The sequence below is a fragment of the Geotrypetes seraphini genome, chromosome 5 (genome assembly GCF_902459505.1).
Source record: "Geotrypetes seraphini chromosome 5, aGeoSer1.1, whole genome shotgun sequence".
Lineage (NCBI taxonomy): Eukaryota > Metazoa > Chordata > Amphibia > Gymnophiona > Dermophiidae > Geotrypetes > Geotrypetes seraphini.
The window spans coordinates 205,416,538-205,441,501 of NC_047088.1; the positions used below are offsets into that span (position 1 = coordinate 205,416,538).

General features: G+C 44.8%; 1 protein-coding gene across 6 annotated transcripts in view; it reads left to right on the forward strand.

Moving 5' to 3' along the window:
- The window catches only part of STK39 (serine/threonine kinase 39), a 238,268-nt gene that overhangs the window by 83,588 nt on the left and 129,716 nt on the right, over positions 1-24,964 (forward strand). For all 6 annotated transcript variants that reach the window (XR_004539616.1, XR_004539615.1, XM_033946332.1 and 3 more), the window contains exons 6-8: positions 10,843-10,952; positions 16,359-16,460; positions 23,993-24,126. Coding sequence is in view for 4 of the 6 variants with exons in the window: in XM_033946332.1 (XP_033802223.1) it covers positions 10,843-10,952; positions 16,359-16,460; positions 23,993-24,126 (346 nt within the window). In the remaining 2 variants the exon portion in view is untranslated. The remainder of the gene's footprint in view (positions 1-10,842; positions 10,953-16,358; positions 16,461-23,992; positions 24,127-24,964) is intronic.

Genomic DNA, 24,964 nt, shown 5'->3' on the forward strand with positions numbered 1-24,964 from the left:
AAAGATAACCATAGTGACAACTTTCAACTTCAAGAAAGGAAACTACAAAGCGATGAGGGGAATGCTAAGGAAGAAACTTAGGAACACTTCCAAGAAATGGCAGACGGTAGAGCAAGCCTAGTCTTTTTTTCAAGGACACAGTGAGCGAGGCACAAAATCTATATATCCCAGATTCAGAAAGGGGTGCAAAAAGAGTCGAACAAAAGATCCGACGTGGATAACTAAAATAGTGAAGGAAGCGATAGGCAATAAGAATTCTTTCAGGAAATGGAAAAAGGACAAAACTGAGGAGACCTGGAAAGAGTACAGGAAGTATCAAAAAGAATGTCACCGTGTGGTTCAAAAAGTCAAAAGAGAATGAAGAGAGGCTAGCCAGGGAAGCACAAAATTTCAAACCGTTCTTCAGATATATTAAAGGGAAGTAGCCGACTAGGGAGGAGGTGGGACCATTGGACGACGGAGACAGGAAGAGAGTGGTGAAGGAGGAGAAAGAAGTGCAAAAAGACTTAACATGTTCTTTTCATCTGTATTTACAGAAGAGGACACATCCAACATACCTCAACCTGAGCAAATCTTCAATGGAGACCAAGCAGAAAAATTAACAACCATGGAGGTAAGCCTTGAAGACGTATGCAGGCAGATAGAAAAATTAAAAACTGACAGGTCCGGATGGTATTCACTCAAGGGTTCTGAAAGAACTAAAAGAGGAAATAGCAGAACTACTGCAGCAAATTTGCAATCTATCCCTGAAAACAGGCATGATCCCGGAGCATTGGAAGATAGCCAATGTTACGCCCATCTTTAAAAAGGGATCAAGAGGTGACCCGGGAAACTACAGACCGGTGAGTCTGACCTCGGTTCCAGGGAAAATGGCGGAAGCACTGATAAAAGACAACATCGATGAGCATTTTGAAAGGAATAAACTTCTGATAACCAGACAACATGGATTCTGCAAGGGGAGATCGTACTTAACGAACTTATTGCACTTCTTCGAAGTAATTAACAAACGGATGGACAAAGGAAACCCCATAGACATCGTATATCTAGATTTCCAAAAAGCCTTTGATAAGGTACCCCATGAACGCCTACTTCAGAAACTGAAGAACCATAGGGTGGAAGGAGATGTACATAGATGGATCAGAAATTGGTTGGCGGGTAGGAAATAGAGGGTAGGAGTGAAGGGCCACTACTTGGACTGGAGGAGGGTCACGAGTGGTGTTCCGCAGGGGTTGGTGCTCGGACCGCTGCTATTCAATATATTTATAAATGATCTAGAAACAGGGACGAAGTGCGAGGAGATAAAGTTCGCAGACGACACCAAACTATTTAGTGGGGCTCGAACTAAAGAGGACTGCGAAGAATTACAAAGGGACTTGAACAAACTAAGGGAATGGGCGACGAGATGGCAGATGAAGTTCAATGTGGAGAAATGTAAAGTATTACATGTAGGAAGCAGAAACTTGAGGAACAACTATACAATGGGAGGGATGTTATTGAATGAGAGTACCCAAGAAAGGGACTTAGGGATAATGGTGGACATGACAATGAAGCCGATGGCACAGTGCGCAGCGGCTGCTAAGAGAGAGAATGGAATGCTAGGTATAATCAAGAAGGATATTACAACCAAAAACAGCTTCTATCAGTGCTGAAGAAATAGTCCTGAGTCTGTAGCAATTGATTTTTGTAGACCAGAATACACTAGGTCAGATGAGTAATATGAGGGTGAATCAAAAATTAAAGGCAATTGTTAAATTACACGATAACCAGAGCAGAGCTAGCAAAATGCAACATATGTACTCGTATATCGCCTGTTTAATGGTTTGTCCACGCACGGTGCAGTGCTCGGCCTTTAGTGGTGTGGCAGTCACGAGGTCAGAAACATGAATGCTCCATCGCAAGATTGCAACGTTGAAGAACAACACATAGTAGTGCCCTCCTCTAAAAAAAAAATCATGTTTAACCTTCTTTTGGAGCAAACAGAGAGTACTTACCATATAAAAGTGGACAAACAGAACAAAGGAAAAAGGCAAGAGAGATGTCCTAATCAACCAATATGTAACCTATATTCATGAAAAAAGTTCCAACAAAGATCCAAGGTTCAGCATCAAAAGATGCCTTCTTCAGGGGACATTGAGTGAAAGATTCTCAAAGCGAAAGAGAGAAGTGTAGTCAGAGCTTAGGGGTTGGAAGCATCAGAATAGAGAATGACACGGTGGATGTTACCCACGGCTAGCTGTGAGTAGCTGCGGGTAACCTGCCAAAATGGTGGAGGGGGGGAAGGTGCTCACCACAGGTACGAGGACTAGGCCATCCACCGCCCCGTGGAGCGGTGAATGGCCTTGTCCCCACAGTTAAGGGAGGGAACGCGCGTGGTCCTTCCTACCTACCCACCCGAATCTATCTATCTCCCTCCCTCCCCTTTACCTTTGCGGCACTTTAAGGTTTCAGTCTTGTTGAAAGTCGCCGGCGTGTACGTCAGCTTCTCCTCTGATGCAACTTCCGGTTGCGAACACTCCGGCGTTTTTGCTATATGCAGTTTGCAAGTGGTGGCATTTTTGCAGCGTGAATTGTGATGCTTAACTGATCATTGGATTTTTTTGATTCATACACAGACCTGGGAGACTCCTGAGGCAGACCATTTGGGCCGAAACATGCGCATGTCGAGTCGATGTATGTTGTATTAAATGAATAAAGGATTTCATGGAATACTTAGTTCACCAGTCTTTTTTTGGACTTATCCACTCCTTCGTGTCTGAGGATTCTCTACGTCAGAACACTTCTCACTTTTGCAGATACCTCTGATGATGAAGTAAAGGAAGTGAAGCTCACCAAGCTTTGGGACCAGCCAAAAGCATTTCTGCAAAAATGCAGAAGCTAGTTGAATGATACAACAAATATGTTGTAGTTGAAAGATACAACAAATATGTCGTCTTGCATGGGGACTATATGGAAAAATAATATGTTCAGTTGCTCACAGTTACTTCTATTAAAGCTGTTAAATGTAATGTGCCTTTACTTTTTGATTTACCCTCATAATGAGCAGGCTAGTAAGAAGCAGTGTATTCTTTCTAGTAGGACTAGGGGACACTTCATGAACTTGACCAGTATATTTTAGAATGAATTCAAGAAATGGGAAACCGTTAATATGAAGAACCCTATCAGGTTTCTGAAATTTAAAGATCATATTTTTGGGGCCAAGTTATCCTTGTTTGTATTTTCTCTAATTTAATTACAAAATACCACCATCAAGTTATTAGGGTGCAAGAATAAGTTTGACTGTGTAACCCCTCTTTTTTTTTTTTAACAATATCATTGGTTACTGGTTAGCTCTAGAATACAATTTAAAATATTAATACTTACTCACAAAGCATTTCATAACATGGTATCTACTTACCTGAACTCATTGACTATCCATTACACTCCAGGGCGTACATTAAGATCCAATGTTATTCACTTTTCTTTGGCGCCTAGTCTTTGGAATCATTTTCCCAATCATATTCAGTCTGAAGTAAATCTTAAAGCCTTCAAGACATTGTTAGACATTTTTTTTCAACTAGCTTTCAGATCTGACTCTCTTCCAATTGATTACATTTGTTAATTGAGAGTTTTATCAAGCATCCCTTATATAGCTAGACATAACTGGTTTTTATAACAGGACAAGCAGGCAGCACATTCTCTACATGTGGGTGATGTCGCCGACGGAGCCCCTTAGCAGATGTTTTCGCAAGCAGACTTGCTTGAAGACCTTCAAGCTTACGATTGGCCCGTGCATGCGTGCGTGCCCCTCCCACCCGGTCTAGGGCATGTGTCTCCTCAGCGTGTCCTCGGTTCTCTGTTTTCCACAGAGCCAGAAGCACTGTTCCCTTGCTTCGCGCGATATCATTGTCCCTCTTGCACCGTGGCTTGTTTGGTTAGTTTCTTTTGAGTCGCTGTGCTCGCGTCTGTTTTTTTTTCTTTTTATTTGTTTTTCGGTTCGTACATTTTTGACTGGGTTCCCGGTCTTACTCTGGCCACCTGGCCTCGCGGGGCTGCGGCCGTCTTTTTTCTTATGTCCCGGCCTTGTTCCAGGTTTAAAAACTGTACTAAGTGCAACCGGTTATCTCCATCACTGACCCTCATCGATGGTGTATGAAGTGCCTGGATGCAGAGCACCGCACTGAGATGTGCCCCTGTTGTATGACTTTGCAACCGCGGGCTCTTCATCGGAGGGTGGCCGAGATTCTCCAACTCTTTGGCTCCATGGATCTCGAGCTCGGCCTCAGCGCCCTCGTTGGGTGCTTCGGCCTTGAAGTTTCCGTCGGCCTCGGCCCCTCCTGTTACTCCGGCCTCGGGTAAGTCTCCTCTTTCCTCCTCAGGTGTACCGGCAAAGAAGCCTACCTCAGAGTCTCATGTCAGTGCCGCCTCGTCGGCATCTTCGAGACATCACTCTAAGCGTGCCTCCTCACATAGGGAATACTCTTCCTCGAGGTCGCCTCCGAAGGAGCACACTGCTGCACCTAAGACCCAACCACCTTTGGTCTCGGTGCCTATGTTCGAGGACATGCTTAAGGCTATTCTTACCACGCAGCTTTCCTCGGTGGTGAGCCAACTGGTCCCAATTTCGACGCCTCTGACCTCAGTCTCGAGCCAATCTCGGTCTGACCAGCCTGAGCGTCCCCTCGTTTCTCAAGGCCCTGCCCGCAAGACTCGCCTGGTTCCCTCGAGCTATTCTTCATCCCCCGAGTCACCTGTAACTTTTTGGGGATCCAGACCAGGGGGTCGTTTTTTCCCCGCTACTTTATCAAGGTTTGCTCTTCCTAAAAAAGCCCCGGGCTTCTCCGCCCTGTCGAGGCAGGTCTCCCACCGCGAAACCTTCTAGACACACGCTTGTCCTCGAGTTAGACTCGGGGTTGTATTCCCCATCGAGGCAGCTACCAGTCTCTAAGGGGCCTTCTTCGAAACCGGTGGAGGACTTTTCCTTTACCCGGTTTTCCCCGAGGCTTCTCCAGTTACTTCCTCGGTCCCCGGGGTCTTCCCCGGCTCACCTAGCACGGGGTCATTCCTCGATGCCCCCCTGACATTTTAGTAGAGCCTCTTCAGTCTCCCATTCGCAGGACTCCCAAGGCTCTGGCTTACTATTTGAGGGAAATTTCTCCCTTTTGGCTGCCCCCAGATCTCGCTCGGGGTCTCCTCAGAGGATGAGTCTTCTTCTCGAAACTCCTCCTTTACTCGTTTCATCATCTGACATGGGTAAGGCCTTGAAACTGGATCTCCAGTCTGAGTCCCATTATACCCAGGAATATCTGGAGGAGATGGGTGTTGATCATCCGCCCCGTGAGGCGTTGTGCTTGCGATTGCACCAGGTTCTCCGGCAAACCTTTCTCTAGAACCTGAAGACCCCCCTATGCGGTCATGGCCATTCCCTCCAAGTTGGAGTCCCATAACCAGACTATTCCGGTTAAGGGGTTTGAGAGTTCTCAGCTTTCTCATCAGTCCTTGGTGGTTGAGTCTTCCTTGAAGAAGTCCAACCCCTCTAAGGTTTATGCTGCCGTCCCTCCGGGCCGAGAGGGCCGTACGATGGACAGGTTTGGTCGCCGTCTTTACCAAAACTCAATGATGACGAATCGTGTCCTCAACTATAACTTTCTCTTCACATCCTACCTCCGGTTCTGTGTGGACACCCTCCGCTCGTTCCGGGAGGACGTTCTGGATTCTCGGGGTCGGGAGTTTCGCCTCCTCGAGGAAACCCTCTCCCAGCTCTGCCTCTATATGTTCCAGGCGGCCTAAGACGCCTTCGAGTTGTCCTCGAGGGTCACGGCCTTTGCGGACGCCATGTGTCGCCTCGCTTGGCTCTGCCTTGTGGATATGGATCCGAATCTACAGGATCGTCTTGCCAATCTCCTGTGTATGGGTCATGAGCTCTTCGATGAGTATCGAAGCGGCCACCAAGCGCCTATCTGACCACGAACGGTCCTTTGCCTCTCTGGTGAAACTTAAACCGAAGGCCCCCCCGGCTCGGCAATACAAAATTCCTTTCCGGAGGTATCCACAGAAATCTACTCCTGCGTTCTCTCGGCCTCCCCTGAAACGGCCTCAATAACAGCAGCAACATCAAACTAAGGCCTAGCCGCCAGCTCCGGCGAAGACTGGGCCATCTTTTTGACAATTCCGGTCCGAGCCTTCGGGCTTCCTTCCTTATGGAGCCTTCCTCCTCCCCATCGGGGGTCGTCTCCATTATTTCTATGCCCAGTGGGAAAGTCTTACCACCGACAGTTGGGTGCTTTCTATCATCCGGGAGGGGTACTCCCTTCACATCAGTCAAGTACCCCCGTACCTACTTCCAAGAGAGTTTCCTTCTGCTCGGTCTCAGCTGCCTCTCCTTTTGCAGGAAGCTCAGGCCCTTCTTCGCCTTCGGGCGGTCGAGGAGGTTCCCCTGGACCAATGGAACTGGATTTTATTCCTGGTACTTTCTGGTACCCAAGAGGACGGGGGATCTGCGTCCAATCCAGGATTTCTGCGCTCTGAACAAGTTTCTGGTCAGGGAACGGTTCAGAATGCTCACCCTTCCTACTTTGTACCCCCTCTTGGACGAGGGGGACTGGCTGTGCTCGCTGGACCTCAAGGAGGCGTACACGCACATTCCGATACACCCGGCCTCTCACCGGTATCTGAGATTTCGGGTGGGGGATCTCCATCTCCCAGTATTGTGTTCTTCCCTTTGATCGGGACCCTGTCTCTCGACACATTCGTGACTCCTTTGTTGAGGCAGTCTCTCCGTTGGTGGATGCTCTCTTCCAATCTTTCCAGAGGTTTTCTGTTTCATGCTCCTCCTCCGCAGAAGGTCCTGACTACGGACTCATCAGCCTACGCTTGGGGGGCTCATCTGGACGGTCTTCGCACTCAGGGTCTTTGGTCCAGTGCTGACCGACTTTGTCACATCAATCTGCTGGAGCTTCGAGCGATCTTCCTCACCCTGAAGGCCTTTTGTCACCTGCTTTTTTGACCGAGTGATGCTGGTCCACAAGGACAACCAGGTCGCCATATATTATATCAACAAACAGGGGGGAACGGGGTCCCGGTCCCTGTGCTAGGAGGCGATGCTGCTCTGGGATTGGGCCACATATTCCTTCGAGCGGTGTACATTCAGGGCCAACACAATTGTTTGACGGACAAGTTGAGTTGTCTTCTGCAGCCTCACGAATGGTCCATCCATTCCTTGATCCATTCCTTGATCCATTCCTTGATGGTCCATCCATCAGGTATTTGCTCATTGGGGGACTCCGGACGTCGATCTATTCACGTCCCCCCACAATCACAAGTTAACCCGCTTCTGCTCCAGGGTCTACACCTCACTCAGACTCGAGGTGGATGCTTTCCTGCTGGATTGGACGAACCTGTTTCTGTATGCGTTCCCTCCATTCCCTCTGATTCTGAAGACTCTCGTCAGGCTCAAGTCCACAAGTGCTACCATGATCCTGATAGCTTCTCGGTGGCCCCGACAGCCGTGGTTGTCCGTTCTGTTGCAACTCAGTTCCAGGGAGCCTCTTCTTCTGCCTGTTTTTCCTTCTCTGCTTATGCAGAGTCGAGGTTCTCTACTTCATCCCAACCTTCAGTCTCTGCACTTAACAGCTTGGTTCCTCGAGACTTAATGCCCTCGTTCCAGTTCTCACAGCCTGTGCTGGACGTTCTGGAGGCTTCTCGGAAGGAGTCCACTCGCCAATGTTACCATCAGAAGTGGACCTGTTTCTTTTCCTGGTGTGCTACTCGACAGCAGGAGCCATTGTCTGCCTCCTTATCTGCTGTCCTTGACTATCTGTTACACTTGTCTGGCGCTGGACTCTAGTCCTCCTTGGTTCGAGTCCACCTTAATGCCATTGCTGCTTTTCATCAGCCGACTGACGAGAAGCCTAACTCTGTTCATCCTGTGGTTTCCCGCTTCATGAAAGGCCTTTTCCACGTTCATCCACCCCTTAAATCTCCTCCTGTGGTTTGGGATCTTAACATGGTCCTTGCTCGCTTAATGAAACCCCCATTCGAGCCGCTAGCACGGGCTCACTTGTAGTATCTTACTTGGAAGGTTGTGTTTCTTATTGCTCTCACTTCTGCCCGTCGGGTCAGTGAGCTTCAAGCCTTGGCGGCGCACCGCTCCTCAAGTAGAAGGCCAGCGCATGCTTACAATCAAGAGAATGCAGAGCCACCTCTCCAGAGTGAGAATGGGGCTTCGGAAAAAACACAGGGAGAACAATGGATTGATTGATGTGAAACTCAGAAACAACCTTAGGCAAGAACTTAGGATGGGTACAGAGAACCACCTTATCATGATGGAAGACAGTGAAAGGAGGGTCCGCCGCCAAGGCTTGAAGCTCACTGACCCGACGGGCAGAAGTGAGAGCAATAAGAAACACAACCTTCCAAGTTCTCATTGTACTGCTCCCCAGCTGTTCATCTCTTTCGATCCTAATTGCTTGGGTCGGTCTGTTTATAAGCGGACCATTTCTAACTGGTTGGCCACTTGTATCTCTTTGTTACGCTCAGGCTGGTCTCTCCCTCCCAGGTCGAGTCACTGGCCACAAGGTCAGAGTGATGGCTGAGTCTGTTGCTTTCCTCCGCTCGACTTCACTTGAGGAAATCTGTAAGGCTGCCACTTGGTCCTCGATTCATACGTTTACCTCGCACTACTGTCTGGATACTTTCTCCAGACGTGATGGCTATTTTGGCCAGTCCGTTTTGCAAAATCTGTTCTCCTAAATTGCCAACTTTCCCTCCATCCCATTTTGGTTAGCTTGGAGGTCTCCCACATGTAGAAAATATGCTGCCTGCTTGTCCTGGGATAAAGCACAGTTACTTACCGTAACAGGTGTTATCCAGGGACAGCAGGCAGATATTCTCGCAACCCATCCACCTCCCCGTGGTTGGCTTCTTTGCTAGCTATCTGAACTGAGGACACGCTGAGGAGAAGCATGCCCTAGACCGTGCGGGAGGGGCACACACGCATGCGCGGGCCAATCACAAGCTTGAAGGTCTTCAAGCAAGTATGCTTGCGAAAACGTCCGCTAGGGGGCTCCGTCGGTGACGTCACCCACATGTAGAGAATATCTGCCTGCTGTCCCTGGATAAGACCTGTTGCGGTAAGTAACTGTGCTTTTTTTTTTTTTTTTTAAGGGTACAATTGTGTTCTCCTATTAGCTCTGTCCTATTTTTTATGGTATTCTTTTCTCTGTTTTCATAGAATTTTTATTATGTAAGACCGCTGAGAACTGTTGTAAGATTTGGTGAGATATCAAATGTTAATAAACATAAACATCAGAATTTTGGGCAATAAATGTTTAAGCTTGTGTATGGTCAACTTGTTTTGTGGTGGCTTTTTGTGCAGTGGATAAGATTGAGAATTAATAGGGCAGTTCTATAATTGTCCTATAATTATGGCTCGTTGTGGAGGAAAAGCATAATGGTTAGTGCAGCACACTGAGATCCTGGTGAATTAGGTTCAACTCCGACTGAAACAGAAACTATTATCTCATCTTCTTTCTAAGAGATCCCATGTGCCTATCCCAGGCTTTCTTGAATTTAGACACAGTCTCCATCTCCACCACCTCTTCCGATAGACACTTTCACGCATCTACCAACCTTTCTGTAAAAATAGTATTTCCTTAGATTAATCTTGAGCCTATCGCCTCTTAACTTCATCCTATGCCCTCACATTCCAGAGCTTCCTTTCAAATGAAAGAGATTTGACTCATGTGCATTTATATCACGTATTTAAACGTCTCTATCATATCTCCCTCTCCCGCCTTTCCTCCAAAGTATGTCTTGCTTACTTTCAAATAACATGTAGTTCTTTTCTTTTTTTCCTTCCCTCCCTTGTGTTTTATAGGTTTGTCAAGTTTGTCAATAGTCCTCCAAGACTTAGCTTTTGTTATGCGTTGTATTGTTTCCTAAACTTTGTAATTGTAGTACTGTGTACATTGCTTAGAATTATGATTAAGCGATTAATCAAAATTTTATTAAACTTGACTTGAACTTGACATTGAGATCTTTAAGTCTGTCCCCATACTCCTTTTGAAGAAGACCATGCACCATTTTAGTAGCCTTCCTCTGGACCAACTCCATCCTTTTTTTATCTTTTTGAAAGTGCAGCCTCCAGAATTGTACACGATATTCTAAATGTGGTCTCAACAAAGTCTTATACAGGGGCCTCAATACCTCTTCTTTCCAACTGACCATACTTCTCCATTCTAGCTTTCGCAGTCACCTTTTCAACCTGTTTGGCCACCTTAAGATCATCACATACAATCGCACCCAAGTCCCGCTACTATCACTTGTGATCATAGGCAAGTCACTTAAACCTCTTTTGCCCCAGGTACAAAAACTTAAGATTGTGACCCACTAGGGACAGAGAAAGTATTTGTATATAGTTTATGCAGTGCTGCATATGTCTAGTATTGACATAGAAATTATTAGCATTTATGCACATAAGCATCCTAAACTCTCTTCTACAAGGGCACACTTAAGTGCTATAGCACCTAACTGCAAGAGGGGAAGGCAAACATATAGGTGGAGCATGAACAGGACATGGGCATGGCTCCCATTTAGTTTTCTGTAATTTGCATAAGTTTTGCACCCTTGCTGCATTTAGGTGCTCAGTTATATGGCAATTATAATTACAAACTCCTAAATGTAAGGAATGCGATTCAAATTTAGACTAGTATTTTGTAAAAATTTTATTGGGGGCACCCAACTATGAATGACCTGTTAAGATTTTGCCCCCTAATGTTTTCTTCTGGTGTATTTAAATCTTATTCTTAACTTTCAAGAAATCTTTCTTATCTTCCTTTTAAGACATCTTTCTTATCTTCTTCCTAGACTTTGGTGTTAGTTCTTTCTTAGCAACAGGAGGTGATGTTACTCGCAATAAAGTAAGAAAAACGTTTGTTGGTACACCTTGTTGGATGGCTCCTGAAGTTATGGAACAGGTATGTGTGTCTTGAATATACTTAATATTTTATGAAATACTGTGCCAGTGCACCTTATGAATTTTTTACCTAGATAAATGAGAACATTGGCTATTTAAATGGAACCAGTGTAGAATAAACATATTTAAAACAAACTTCTAACTAAAAGTGTCTGGGTAAGCAAAGGAGGGGAAAAACAAACAAGTAGATGTAAGAAATCTACCTGAACTGGAAATAGTTTTCAAGGGTGATGATGCAGAGGAATTGAAAGAAATCTCGGTGAATCTGGAAGATGTACTGAGCCAAATTGACAAGTTAAAATGTGATAAATTGCCAGGACCGGATGGAATACATCCCAGGGTATTAAAAGAGCTCAAAAATGAAATTGCTGACCTGCTGTTAGTGATCTGTAACCTGTCGCTAAAAACGTCTGTATTACCCAAAGATTGGAGGGTGGCCAATCTTACGCCGATTTTTAAAAAGGGCTCCAGGGGAGATCTGGGAAATTACAGACCGGTAAGCCTCACTTTGATGCCGGGCAAAATGGTAGAAATGATTATAAAAAAATAAAATTGTGGAACACGTAGACAAGCATGATTTAATGAGACGGAGTCAGCATAGGTTCAGCTGAGGGAGATCTTGCCTCACCAATTTTCTTGACTTCTTTGAAGGTATGAATGAACATGTGGCTAAAGGTGAGCAGGTTGATATAGTATATCTGGATTTTCAGAAAGTTTTTGATAGTTCCTCACGAGAGACTTCTGAGCAAATTTAAAGTGTCATGGGATAGGTGGCAAAATTCAGTTGTGGATTAGGAATTCATTATTGGATAGAAAACAGAGGGTAGGGTTAAATAGTCATTTTTCTCAAAGGAGAGTAAACAGTGGAGTGTTGCAGGGGTCTATACTGGGACTGGTGCTATTTAACTTATTTATAAATGATCTGGAAATTGGAACAACGAGTGAGGTGATTAAATTTGCAGATGACACTAAACTGTTCAAAGTTGTTAAAACGCATGTGGATTGTGAAAAATTGCAGGCGGACCTTAGGAAATTGGAAGACTGGGCGTCCAAATGGCAGATGAAATTTAATGTGGACAAATGCACAAAGTGATGCACATTGGGAAGAATAACCTGAATTACAGTTAACCGGATGATAGGGTCCACCTTGGGGATTAGTGTCCAAGAAAAGGATCTGTGTCATATCACAGACAATATGATGAAGTCTTCCGCCCAATGTGCGGCGGTGGCCAAAAAAGCAAACAGGATGCTAGGAATTATTTTTAAAAAGGATGGTTAACAAGACTAAGAATGTTATAATGCCCCTGTATTGCTCCATGGTGCGACCTTATCTGGTGTATTGCATTTAATTCTGGTCTTCTTATCTCAAGAAAGATATAGTGGCACTAGAAAAGGTTGAAAGAAGACCGACCAAGAGGGTAAAGGGGATGGAACTCCTCTCATATGAGGAAAGACTAAAACGGTTAGGGCTCTTCAGCTTGGAAAAGAGATGGCTCAAGGGACATATGATTGAAGGCTACAAAATTGTGAGTGGAGTAGAGCCGGTACAGTGGATCGATTTTTCACTCGGTCTAAAATGACAAAGACTAGGGGACACTCGATGAAGTTACAGGGAAATACTTTTAAAACCAATAGGAGGAAATATTTTTTCACTCAGAATAGTTAAGCTCTGGAACACATTGCTAGAGGTTGTGGTAAGAGCGGATAGCTTAGATGGTTTTAAGAAAGGTTTGAACAAGTTTCTGGAGGAAAAGTCCATAGTCTGTTATTGAGAAAGACATGGGGGAAGCCACTGCTTGCCCTGAATCGGTAGCATGGAGTATTGCTACACCTTGGGTTTTGGCCAGGTACTAGTGACCTGGATTGGCCACCGTGAGAACAGGCTACTGGGCTTGATGGACCATTGATCTGACCCAGTAAGGCTATTCTTAAGTAACAAGTAGATGCCTGGAAAGACTGATCTTCATTGAAGATTCATATGGTAAATATATGTGTGTTATTTAATACAAAAGTGCAGTGCGTCCCAAGAGGAAAGCGCTATACTGAAAAGAGTGTGGCAGCAGAGGCCATATGGAGACTAATCACAGTACTTATCTTGCCAAAAGCTTCTTAGCTGACAAATCACACAAAAGTTTAATCCAATAGTTGCTGGTTCTACTGGGTCCGGTGTCAGGAACAACTCCCTTCTTCAGGAACCATATGAGGTCACAGCTCAAACAGTCACTGTTTAGAAAAGGCTATTGCTGAGCAATGAGAGAAAAAACGTTGCTAATATACATATATAATATATACTGTGTATTTACCATATGAGTTTTTTCAAGTTGTGTTCCTTTGATTTATCACTTTAATAGCACACAATGCAGTGCCCTTTAATGGTGTGTTGGACCAAGATGGCATAACTCCAGTTCTTGTACAATTGCGTTCTATTCTTGGACAAGTGGGTTATGTATCTCATGTCATGAGACTGCTTGTAGAAGAAGCCTTGTTTATGTTTTTTCAGACCCTTTTCTCTTACCTCAGGACTGCCCTCAGGTTTCCAGTTGCTTTCTTACAAGCGAGACAGTAGGAGCTAGTCTTTTCTGCTTTCCAGATTCCCCAGGTTGTCCAGGGATGATTTACCATCCGAGGACAAGGATGACCAAGATGACTTAAAGATACCATTGCTTATGCTGGCTGGAACTACCATTGCGGGGGATGTAACAGCACTCGCAAATCTCCACAATCTGGATCTAGGAAAGTTTCCGAATCGGAGTGTGGGTGGAGGAGGGAGACCCCCACGATATGGAGATTCTTTAAACCCTCAGCTTTGGTTGGTCTAATTTTCGAGTCCCTTCGGGAGTTGAAATTGGATGATGGGCAGTCAGCAGTAACGGAATGCTCTCTTATGAGTAGCACAAAGCCACAGTCTTTGTCCTTTCCTTATATCCAGACATAGCAAAGATGCTCACTGGGATCACTGGGAGGTGCCAGAGGTTTGCAAGAGTCATGTCCAAGCTCTACCTGATGGCAGACGCATTTAATCAGCGTTTTGCATCCCTGAAAGTTGATTACCTGAAGGCACAGATCACCAAGGGTACTTCTCTCCCTAGTGATGGGGTTGTGCTAAAGGAAATTCAGGACTGTACAATTGATTTTGTTCTCAAATGGCTCTTTGACTCTTGCAGCTTCCTGAGAGAGATTTGCATATAATGGAAGTGAGAGGCATGCAAATCTGCACCATGCATATACATTAGGGCTATCCTGAAAACCCGATTGGCCTGGTGGTCCTCCAGGACAGGGTTGGGAACCACTGGTCTAGACGATCTCATGGCTAGTGTCCTTGCCTGACAGTAGCCCCGGTCCTCTTGAGGCCTGGGGCATTCTAGCTTTCGCTCCTTCAGACATTTCCATCAGTACCATGGAGGTTCCTCAGGTCAGAGATTCTATCAGTCAGCCAAACTTCTGCAGTCTATGGAGAGCCACCCCATGTCTACTCCTAAAAAGCAGTTCTGACGCCAGGCTTTCGACTGCTGCTCCGCAGATTGGGATATGTGTCTCGGCCTTCCTGACAGAATGGATGACTACCACCCACCTCTGATCGCTGGGTCTTGGATTTTCTTCGGGAAGGCTACAAACTCGAGTTCTATCGACCCTTGTTTCTGCGCACTGTTCCCTCCTTTCTTCTGAAAGTGGTCTCCAGTTTCTACATCAACCAGGAGGTCAGACTACCTACTTTTTCTCTGCGGTTCAAGAGAGTAGGACCGAGTGTTGCAGTCGCTGGATGTGTGCAGGCTCTTGTTGCGGTACTTGGCGGTCACAAATGAGTTTCGGGTTTCTGATTACCTGTTCGTCTTGGTGGGTCCTGCTCGTAAGGGCAGACTGGCTTCGAAAGCAACCATTTCAATATGGATCTTTTATGGCCATTTCATCTGTCTACATCGCAGCCGGAAAGAAGCTCCCTCATTCTGTGAGGGCTCATTCCACTAGAAGCATTTTCTCTTCTTGGGGCAGAGAGATTGTCGGTCTCTTTGGAGGAGATTTTCAGGGCTGCTACTTGGATCTCCTTGCATATTTTTACCAAGTTTTTATAGGATCAATGTGGCCAAGAAGGATGCTGCTTTTGGCTCCTCCGTTTTGGCAGCAGGCTCATCGGTCCCACCCTGACTCTATGGGACTGCTCTGTTACATCCCCCTTGTCCAGAAATAGAGTGGGATTGTGCAAGAATGAAAGATTAGGTTCTTACATTTGCTAATCTTCTTTCTTGTAAATCCACGCTCTATTTTTGGAGCCCGCCCTGGGAGTTGCTGTTTCAACGATTGTCTGCCTTAGTTCCTGGTAAGCTAGACTTATGGTTTCTTGACCAGCCTTTCTAAGAATACCATCCAAATATGTTAAGCAATTTTTTTTGGGGGGTCCTTAGCTGTGGCCCCCTCCCCCCGTTAGCACAGGCTGTATCTCTTTATAGCACAGTTTATACTATTTAATAACCTGTTTCAGTTGTTTGACTGTTATGATGATTCATGTTATGAGCAGATTAGACTTAATTGTCGGGGAGTGACTGTACCCATCCCTTTTGTCTAAGTCCTCTATAGGTGTTACTGTCTGCTTTTGCACAAACTGGAAACCTGAGGGCAGTCTTGAGGTAAGAAGAGAGGGTCTGAAAAATTATGTAAATGAGGCTTTCTACAAGCAGTCTCATGACATGTGATGCATAATCCACTTCTCCAGTAATAGAGTATGGATTTACAAGAAAGAAGATTAGCAAAGGTAAAAACCTAATCTTTCAATGTTTGGGGTTGACTTTATTTCCTTTTATGCAGTAGATATGTGCATTTGGTGATTTCCTAATTTGCGGTGACAGAGGTGTTCTCTGTTGGCAAGGTTCTGTGTGCTGAATGGATGTGAAGACCTTAAGGGGAGGGGGTCCGTTTGATATGGATTTTTTACTGTAGGAGGACTGGTAACCTAGGGGCTTCAGTTTTATATCTGAAAGTTCTGCATATTTTATTTACAGAATTATGTTCCAAGCAGATCACAGAATAAAACCTATATAATCATAAAACTTTAAAATGAGAGCAATAGACTTTCGTATAAAGATTATTTCTTTTTCTGACTGTATCAGTGAATAAGAAACATTCAGATGGTGAAAATTTGATAATTGGGAATTCCTCTTTTTAGTTTTTTTTTTTTCCTGGGGGGATCAATATGTTGTATTGGCAGGTCTTATCTGTATCTCTGTGGTGGTAATTGGTAAAATGGGAATTTTTTTGTCTATTGAAATTAAGGTAAATATTGTGGAAATGTAAATTTTTGTGATGAAAAAGCCGGGGTGGGGGTTCTCTACTAAAAAAGGATGTTGTTGCAATCAGATTTCCAGAGGGACTTGCAATTTCTGTATCCTGAAGTAATATGTTTTTGGTCTTTCAGGTAAGAGGCTATGACTTCAAAGCTGATATTTGGAGTTTTGGAATTACTGCTATTGAACTAGCAACAGGAGCTGCTCCATACCACAAATACCCACCTATGAAGGTAATCTCTATATAACAGGATGAACTCATGTATAGAGAGAGCAGAGCAAGTATAATTACCATAGAAGTTGGCTAATTTACTCCGAATAGATGAATTTCTCTGTTTCACACAATGAAGCACTCCCTGGCATAAGACTCAAAATCTTAAACTCCAATAATAAAGTATTCAGGTTGGGTCTAGGACGAGTCATCATGGCCAATTAATTTCAGCCATTTCATTGCTAAATTGGCTGTGATGAATTGTCCGTGGCAGCATCTGACCTTGTGTGTGTGTGTGTGTGGGGGGGGTAGGAGGGCTATACTCCCCACACTCCCCTAAATTAGGAGCGCCCCCCCAACAGTCCCAAAAATAAGAGTGCTCTACCGCATCTCCCTATGCATCTGACCTCTTGGTGGAGGTGGCGGTGGCAGTGTTTTCCCCCCACGCTACATACCTCTTGAAAAGTTTGCTGGTGCGAGCAGCACATCCTGGTCCTGTGATATCAGAAGGGAGCCAAGGTCATCTGAGCAGGGGGTGGAAGATGTGTTGGTGAATTTTCAAGAGGTATGCGGGAGGGGAAAGGGTAGAGAGGAGGAGAGGCAGGGGGATTAGAGAAATTTATGCATGATCATCGTAGCCGTTGTAGAGAGGATGATTCATTGTGGCTGTGTTGAAACTTCCTCGATGAATCGTACCATTCTGTCTCTCTATTCCTTCTCTGAATGAAAACCTCCTACCTAGTCCAAGAGTGTGATCTTCTCTATTCTGATTCTTGGCTGGAGTCTTTCTCTCAATGGCACATCTTCTGGTCGCTCTTCTAGGAGCTGGTGCTAAACCTAGAAAATCAGTACCAGGCCATTTCTGGATATCTGCATTGAATTTCTGGGTTTTTGTAGCCAGCTGTGATATTTAGCACTTAAGCGGCTTTGGATACTGCATAAAGATACGACTGACATAACCGGCCAAGCGCTTACTCTGTCCCCTAGAATGCCCAAAATAGCTGGTTTTGAGTTGCACTAATTAGTTGTTTTCAGCAGCATTTAACCAGTTAGGGCTGCTGAAAATGACTGGTAAGCAGCAAGCAGGTGACTTTAACTGGCCTGTGAGATTGATGTGGTTAAATTTCCTGCCCCTGTGGTGTGGCGGAAATCTGCTGTTCCACCCAGCCTCGGGTAATCAAGACAGGCTGCCAACGTTGGGGCATTCCCTCTGAGTCTCGCCTATGCAGAAACAGGAAGTTGAAACAAAATAGGCGGGACTCGGAGCGGGAAGGTCCCAATGTCAGCAGCCTGTCTTGATCACTGCCCTTGCCGAATCGCCGAAGAGGGCCGCGGGGAAGGTGCAAGTGGAAGGGAGAGAGCTGCAGGTGCAGGTAGATGGATAGCGTGTACGGGGGGCCATCGGCAGCGTCTTTGCTGAGAGTGTGGGATACGTGCATGCACCCAGCGGTTGAGAGGGTGCCTCTAGGTGCAGCAAGTGGAGACTATGCGGCTTCGGGGTTGTGCCATGTTCGCTGGCTGCCACAGCGTCCACGGGTGAGCGATTGGTGCGGCGCTGGCCCTGAGTTTTCCTGTACCAGGACCAGGCCGCTCACTTTTGGAGACTCGACGGCAGGGCGGCAGATAGGGGCCTCCGGCTCATCTTGGGCAACAGGGCCTGCGGTGTAACCTTGTTTGTGCCGGCTTGGGGGGGGGGGCTGCGAATGTGCAGGGCGCGAGGGAGCAAGATCATGGGGAGCCTTCAACAGTGGCTGTCTCCCCTTCTAGCAGCTCTCGTACTTGCCAGGGCAGTGATTCACTTCGGCAACTTCCTCTTTCCTCAGAGGCGGCAACGGACCCAAGGCTGCCTAAGTAGATCACTGCTGCAGGCAAGTACTGAGAGCTGCTGGAAGGAGAGGAAACCACTGTTAGAGGCTAGGAAGCTGCTGGATAAAGGGAGAGCTGCTACTGGTCCTGAAGGGAGGTAGGAGAGATGTTACGGGGAGGAGGGAAATGGATGGGAAGAGAGTTAATGTCGGATAGGGGGGAGGAGGGAAGGGAGAAGGGAAAAAGGAAGGAAACAGCTGGCAGGGAGATTACAGGAGGTGAAAGGGGTCAGGGTGGAATGGAGAAATCAGATGAGGGAAAGGGGAGAGAGAGGAATGAGAAAGTAGAGAGAGATTGATGCTGGAAAGGGGGTCAGCAGAGAAATGAGAGAGGGATAAAGATGCTAGATCTGGTGTAGGAGAGATAAAAATGAAGAAAGCAGTGAAGTTGGAATGAATGATGTAAAAAGGAGAGAGGAGGCACAGGCTGGATGGAAAAGGGAGAGGGGCATAGAAAGAAGTCAGATACATATGGAATGGGGAGAGGGCAGACAGTGGATGGAACGGGCAGATGCTGGATTGAAGAAACAGGGCAGACACTGGAAAGAAAAGAGTGAAAAGAAGATGAAAGCAGAAACCAGAGACAACAAAAGGTAGAAAAAAATAATTTTATTTCTATTTTGTCATTAGAATATATCAGATTTGAAATATATATCCTGCTAGAGACATAACTGGGGACTGCAAAGCCCAGGCAGTGATTCTTTAGTTTCCAGCTGGCTTAGGGCTCTCTGACCAGGGGGCACTCCTCTAACACTATTCCTGTCGTGTGTGACTGCAGTATTCTGTTAGCATGATATTTCTGTGTAGCATTCTGTAATAACTTGGCTTGTTCAGTTTTCTTGATAGTAAAGGGGATATATGTGAAGGGGAGGGGAGACAGGGGTTTTGTTGGTCCTTGCTCTGTATATTTGTATTTATAAAATGACAGGATTTGTTTCTTTTTATATTTTAATGAAATACGTTCAATATAAAATCATAACTGAGGCTTGTGCAGATGGGATCAGATGGTTTGCGGGAACCGAGCTTATGGAGATGGGGCGGAAATGGTTTTTTAAAATTTCAGTCTTAGTAGTTTGCCGGTCCACAAAATAATTCTTTTATTTCTGCCAGTCCACGGGTGTAAAAAGGTTGAAGAACACTGTGTTAAGAAAACCATCAAACAACTGAGAATTGTCCAGAATGCTGCAGTCCGTCTCATTTATGGCCTCAATGAATCAGATTATGTAAGCCCATATTACAAAAAACTACACTGGTTGCCTGTGAAAGCAAGAGTCATCTTTAAGTTTACTTGCCTTTGCTTCAAAACCATGACAGGTTCAACCCCAACCTATCTGTCTCATCATTTTGAATTCCCGAGCACAACTAATACACGTAGTTCCTACTTGTTCGCTTTTCCATTCTTAAAGAGCTGTACTTACAAGAGATTCCTTGATAGAACATATCATTCCAAGCAGACAAATGGAACAAATGTTTAACCAACTTTATCTCAAATGCACTTTCTTATCAAATCTCATCTCTTTGACAAATTTCTCTGACCCCACTTCAGCCTTAATGTATTTCATAAGAACATAAGAAGTTGCCTCCACTGAGGCAGACCAGAGGTCCATCTCGCCCAGCGGTCCCCTCCTGCGGCGGCCCATTAGGCCCATTGCCTGAACAGTGGTCCCAGACTATCCCTAAAACTACCTCTACTCCTATCTGTACCCCTCAATTCCTTTATCCTCTAGGAACCTATCCAAACCTTCTTTGAAGCCTTGTAATGTGCTCCGGCCTATCAAAGCCTCCGGAAGCGCATTCCATGTATCCACCATCCTCTGGGTGAAAAAGAATTTTCTGGCATTTGTTCTAAACCTGTCCCCTTTTAATTTCTCCGAGTGCCCCCTTGTACTTGTGGTTCCCCATAATCTGAAAAATCTGTCCCTGTCTCCCTTTCTATACCCTTCAGGATCTTGAAGGTTTCTATCATGTTTCCTCTAAGTCTCCGCTTTTCCAGGGAGAACAGCCCCAGGTTTTTCAGTCTGTCAGTATATGAGAGGTATTCCATACCCTTTATCAGTTTAGTTGCTCTTCTCTGGACTCCCTCAAGTACCGCCATGTCCTTCTTGAGGTACGGCGACCAGGACTGGACACAGTATTCCAGATGCGGGCGCACCATTGCACGATACAGTGGCAGGATGACCTCCTTCGTCCTGGTCGTGATACCCTTCTTAATGATACCCAACATTTTGTTTGCTTTTCTTGAGGCTGTGGCACACTGAGCCGACGCCTTCAGGGTTGTGTCTACTATCACCCCCAGGTCTCTTTCAAGGTTACTTATCCCTAGCAGTGATCCCCCCATTTTGTAGCTGAACATCGGGTTCTTTTTCCCTACATGCATGACCTTGCATTTCCCTACGTTAAAGCTCATTTGCCACTTTTTGGCCTATTCTTCTAGTGTCGTTAGGTCCCTTTGCAGATCTTCGCAGTCTTCCATGGTTTCTATCCTTCGGTAGAGTTTGGTGTCATCCGCAAATTTAATAACTTCGCAGTTTGTTCCCACCTCCAGGTCATTAATAAATATATTGAACAGGAGCGTTCCCAGCACCGACCCCTGCGGAACTCCGCTCGTGACCCATTGCCAGTCTGAGTAATGGCCCTTTACTCCAACCCTCTGTTTCCTGCCTGCCAGCCAGTTTTTGATCCATCGGTGGACCTCCCCTTGCACTCCAAAACACTTCCAGATAAATTTGACTAACCTTAACATGCTAATGTAATTTTGAAAGTTTTCTGTAATATCGTTGTCTGTATACAGTCTCTTCCTCTGTAAACCACTTTGAACAGTTTGTGGTATTGCAGTATATAAAAATAAAGTTGTTATTATTATTATTATATGGTGTATGGTGACAGACTTTTCAGTATGTATACTTTAGAGGAAACCCTGTAATCCTATGGCACTATCTTGAATATATACTTGCAAGTCCCCTCCAACATATAATCAATCACTATTATAGGACTTGTGCATATCCCCACTCTCCTTTATCATTTAAAGGACGCCTCAGCCCCACCACTCCGCCGCTGTGTTAATTCTTATTAGCGGGAAGAATTATGTGGCATTTCATCATTGGCTGTACCTTTAAAATTTTTTTCTTTTTAGTATTATGCTTTTATTTCTTTGTGTTTCACTTAATAATAAATAAAGTTCTTTAAACATTTGTCTGTGTACTTAGCTTTTCCATCAGCCAACGCCTGGGAGTCTGACCCGACATGGCATGTTTCGCACCCAAAGTGCTTTATCAAGGGTCTCCCTGTGAAACAGCGGAAAGAAACTTGTTAGGTGCCATTCTGTTCATTCTCATTAAGCTTCTGAGGAAGCTTCTGAGGAAGCTTAATGAGAATGAACAGAGACACATCTTCCTGTTGGATACTGTAACCCCTCAATAGTGATTGATTATACTTTAGAGCACAGGTGTCGAAGTCTGTCCTCGAGGGCTGCAATCCAGTCGGGTTTTCAGGATTTCCCCAATGAATATGCATGAGATCTATTTGCATGCACTGCTTTCAGTGTATATTCATTGAGGAAATCCTGAAAACCCGACTGGATTGCGGCCCTCGAGGAGGGACTTTGACACCCCTGCTTTAGAGGAAAGGCAGGAGAGGGGAGATATGATAGATGTTTAAATACATATGTGATCTAAATGCGCGCGAGTCGATTCTCATTTGAAAGGAAGCTTTGGAATGATGGGGCATAGGATGAAGTTAGAGGGGATAGGCTCAGGGGCAATCTAAGGAAATGCTCTGTTACAGAAAGGTGGTAGGTGCATGGGAACAGACTCTCAGAAGAGGTGGTGGAGGCAGAGACTGTCTGAATTTAAGATAGCCTGGGATAGGTGTAGTGTGGGATATCTTAGAGAGAGGAAGGGATAATGGATACTGCGGATGAGCAGACTGGATGGGCCATTTGGCCTTTATCTCATCATGTTTCTATGTCTTAAGGTTTGATTTAAATTTAGAATCAGTTTTCCTGTCTGAGATTGCAAGGAAGGGAATTCCATAATGTAGATGTCATGACTGGAAAAAATAGTTTTGCGGGTAGTATCATATACTTATAAACTATCTGGCGAATGAAAAGAATTGAAAGAAGTTTTTGCTGGGTGGATCGACGTAATCTTGAAGTAGTATATGGAGGTAAAGTATATTGATAAATGCCGGGGAATGTTCTGATTTTACCTTAAAGGTAAGAAATCCGATGAGCAATGTTCCTTTGCATTTTCCAACAGCGTTCCTGTTTTTGTTAGTTGTTACTTCTGTTAGGAGTCCTGTTTGTTTTTCTGTTTATAGTTCTTAGTTCTGCTTGGCTATTTGGCAGACTGAGGTAATTAGGGAAGAGTCACATGATATGTACTATTCCAAAGTTTTGTCTCAGTCTCCACCTGTTGGTCATGATGAGATATAACCCGCTTGTAAGATTAACCTATGCTGGTCTGGAGAGGCTAAAAGAATGTAAATTAGCAGGTAAGAACCTAATTTCTCCTTTAATAAATTCAGAATGAAACACTCTCTCTCTTTTTCTCTTTCTCTCTTTCTCTTTTTCTTTTTTTCTTTTTCTCTTTTTCTTTCTTTCTCTTTCTCTCTTTCTCTTTCTCTCTCTTTTTCTCTTTTTCTCTCTCTTTCTCTCTCTCTTTTGTTTGTTCTATCTTTGCAGGGTGTCCTGTCCATTTGACATATCTTCTCTCTCCATTTTCATCTTCTATTTTTCCTCTGCATCTCCTATCTATCTTGTCCAGCACCTAGTCTCTGTGTTCTTATCTTTGTTTCTTTGTACCCCTGTGATCAGAATTGCTCTTCTGTGTCCCCATACCTTCTCCATCCAACATTCCCCCTCTGTGTCTGTCCCTATCCTAGGCATTAGCATTTCTCTCCCCCTGACATCTGCATTTCTCCCTCGGAGTCCAGTGTTCCCCCTGCCCCTCTTTCGTTGATCCAGTTTTTCTCGCTGCACTGCCCTCCCCTTAGAGTCCAATACCACCTTTTCCTCTTCCACTCTTAAGTCCCACAACAACTTCTCCTCTTCTCCCTTCTCTGCCTCCAGTCCAGCTGAAACCCCTCTCACCTCCCCTGCCCCCAGTCTAGAAGCAGCAGCACCTCTCCCTCTCACTTCCACTGCCCCCAGTCTAGCAGCATCAACACCTCACCCTCTCACCTCTCCTGCCCCCAGTCTAGCAGCAGCGCATATAAGACAGGCTGCCGTCATCGGGGCCTTCCTTCTGTAAGTCCCTCCTACACAGATACAAGAAGTTGAAACAATGTAGGCAGGATTCGCAGAAGAAAGGCACTTCAGCAGCCTGTCTTATTTGCTGCCATTGCTAAGTCACCAAAGAAGGCCACTGGGGGAAGGGAGAGATGAGATAGCCAGGTGCAGGTCAGGATCTCTGGACCTGGCAATCCTTGGTTGCCACTGCTGGATGCTGCTGCTAATCTGGGGAAGGGAGGGGTAGAGGAGACAAAATGGTAGTGGCGCTGCATATCTTCTGCCACCAGTACAAGTACCCCCTGGGATATGTGTACTGCTTGTTGGGAACCTTTAGTCTACACCACTTTGACTTTGACAGGTAAAAGATTGGTGTCTAGTTCTCAAAGAATACTTGTTTACACTAACACAAAGTTGCTTACCTTTTCTTAATATTCTGACTCAACATATTTAATTTTCTAGGTGTTAATGCTGACCTTGCAGAATGATCCTCCTACTTTAGAAACAGGTGTTGAGGACAAAGAAATGATGAGGAAGTATGGAAAGTCCTTTAGAAAACTGATTTCACTTTGCCTTCAAAAAGATCCATGTAAGAGGTATGTAGCTACTAAAGACATATGCTGAGCTTATTGTATAACCCCCCAACACACACACACATAATTTAAATGTGCTTTATTAATTCAAATAAGAGTACTATACTTTTAAATGCCTGCTGCTGGCTCCCCTGCAGAATAAATCACAGCCCGGACTGTGCAGTCTGTGCCTTTCACACTCACTTCCTAGTTCCTCTGCAGCCCCCCATCACGAGAGCACAATGTTTCTTTAGGGACACCTTTGGATGAGAAATGATCATATACAGGGCAATTCTATAAGCGGGCATCCAAATTTAAATGATCAGTTATGCCATGTTTATGGCTAGTATACTGTACATGTGGATGTGTAAATGCTAATGGATGTCTATGCTGGGTAACACTAGCACTCTTTAAGAAGCTGGGTGCTCAGATGTCTTAGAAGAAGCATGCACTGTGTAGCATTGGAGTGCCTGAAAGGGGGTGCCTACTTATTTAAATTTTGATGATAATTTTATGTGAAAACACATTCAACATGATGTATTTCAAAGCTATTGGAACAGCACCTGTCTGTCTAAAATGTTAGCAGAAGTTGTTTTAAGATCATAAGAGTTGCCATACTGGGACAGACTGAAGGTTCATCAAGTCCAGTACCCTGTTTCCATTAGTTGCCACAAGTACCTGACAAGATCTGATCAGGATAATTGCACACATGCGTACTTATAGCTATTCTAGGGTTGTAAAATGAAAATGTCAAAAAAATAATGATGCAAAATATTTTAATAAAATCCAAAATCTTATTTTTTATTAGATATCAATATTAGATCATAAGAGTACTCAATTAATTGATTAGCAAATCAATTTA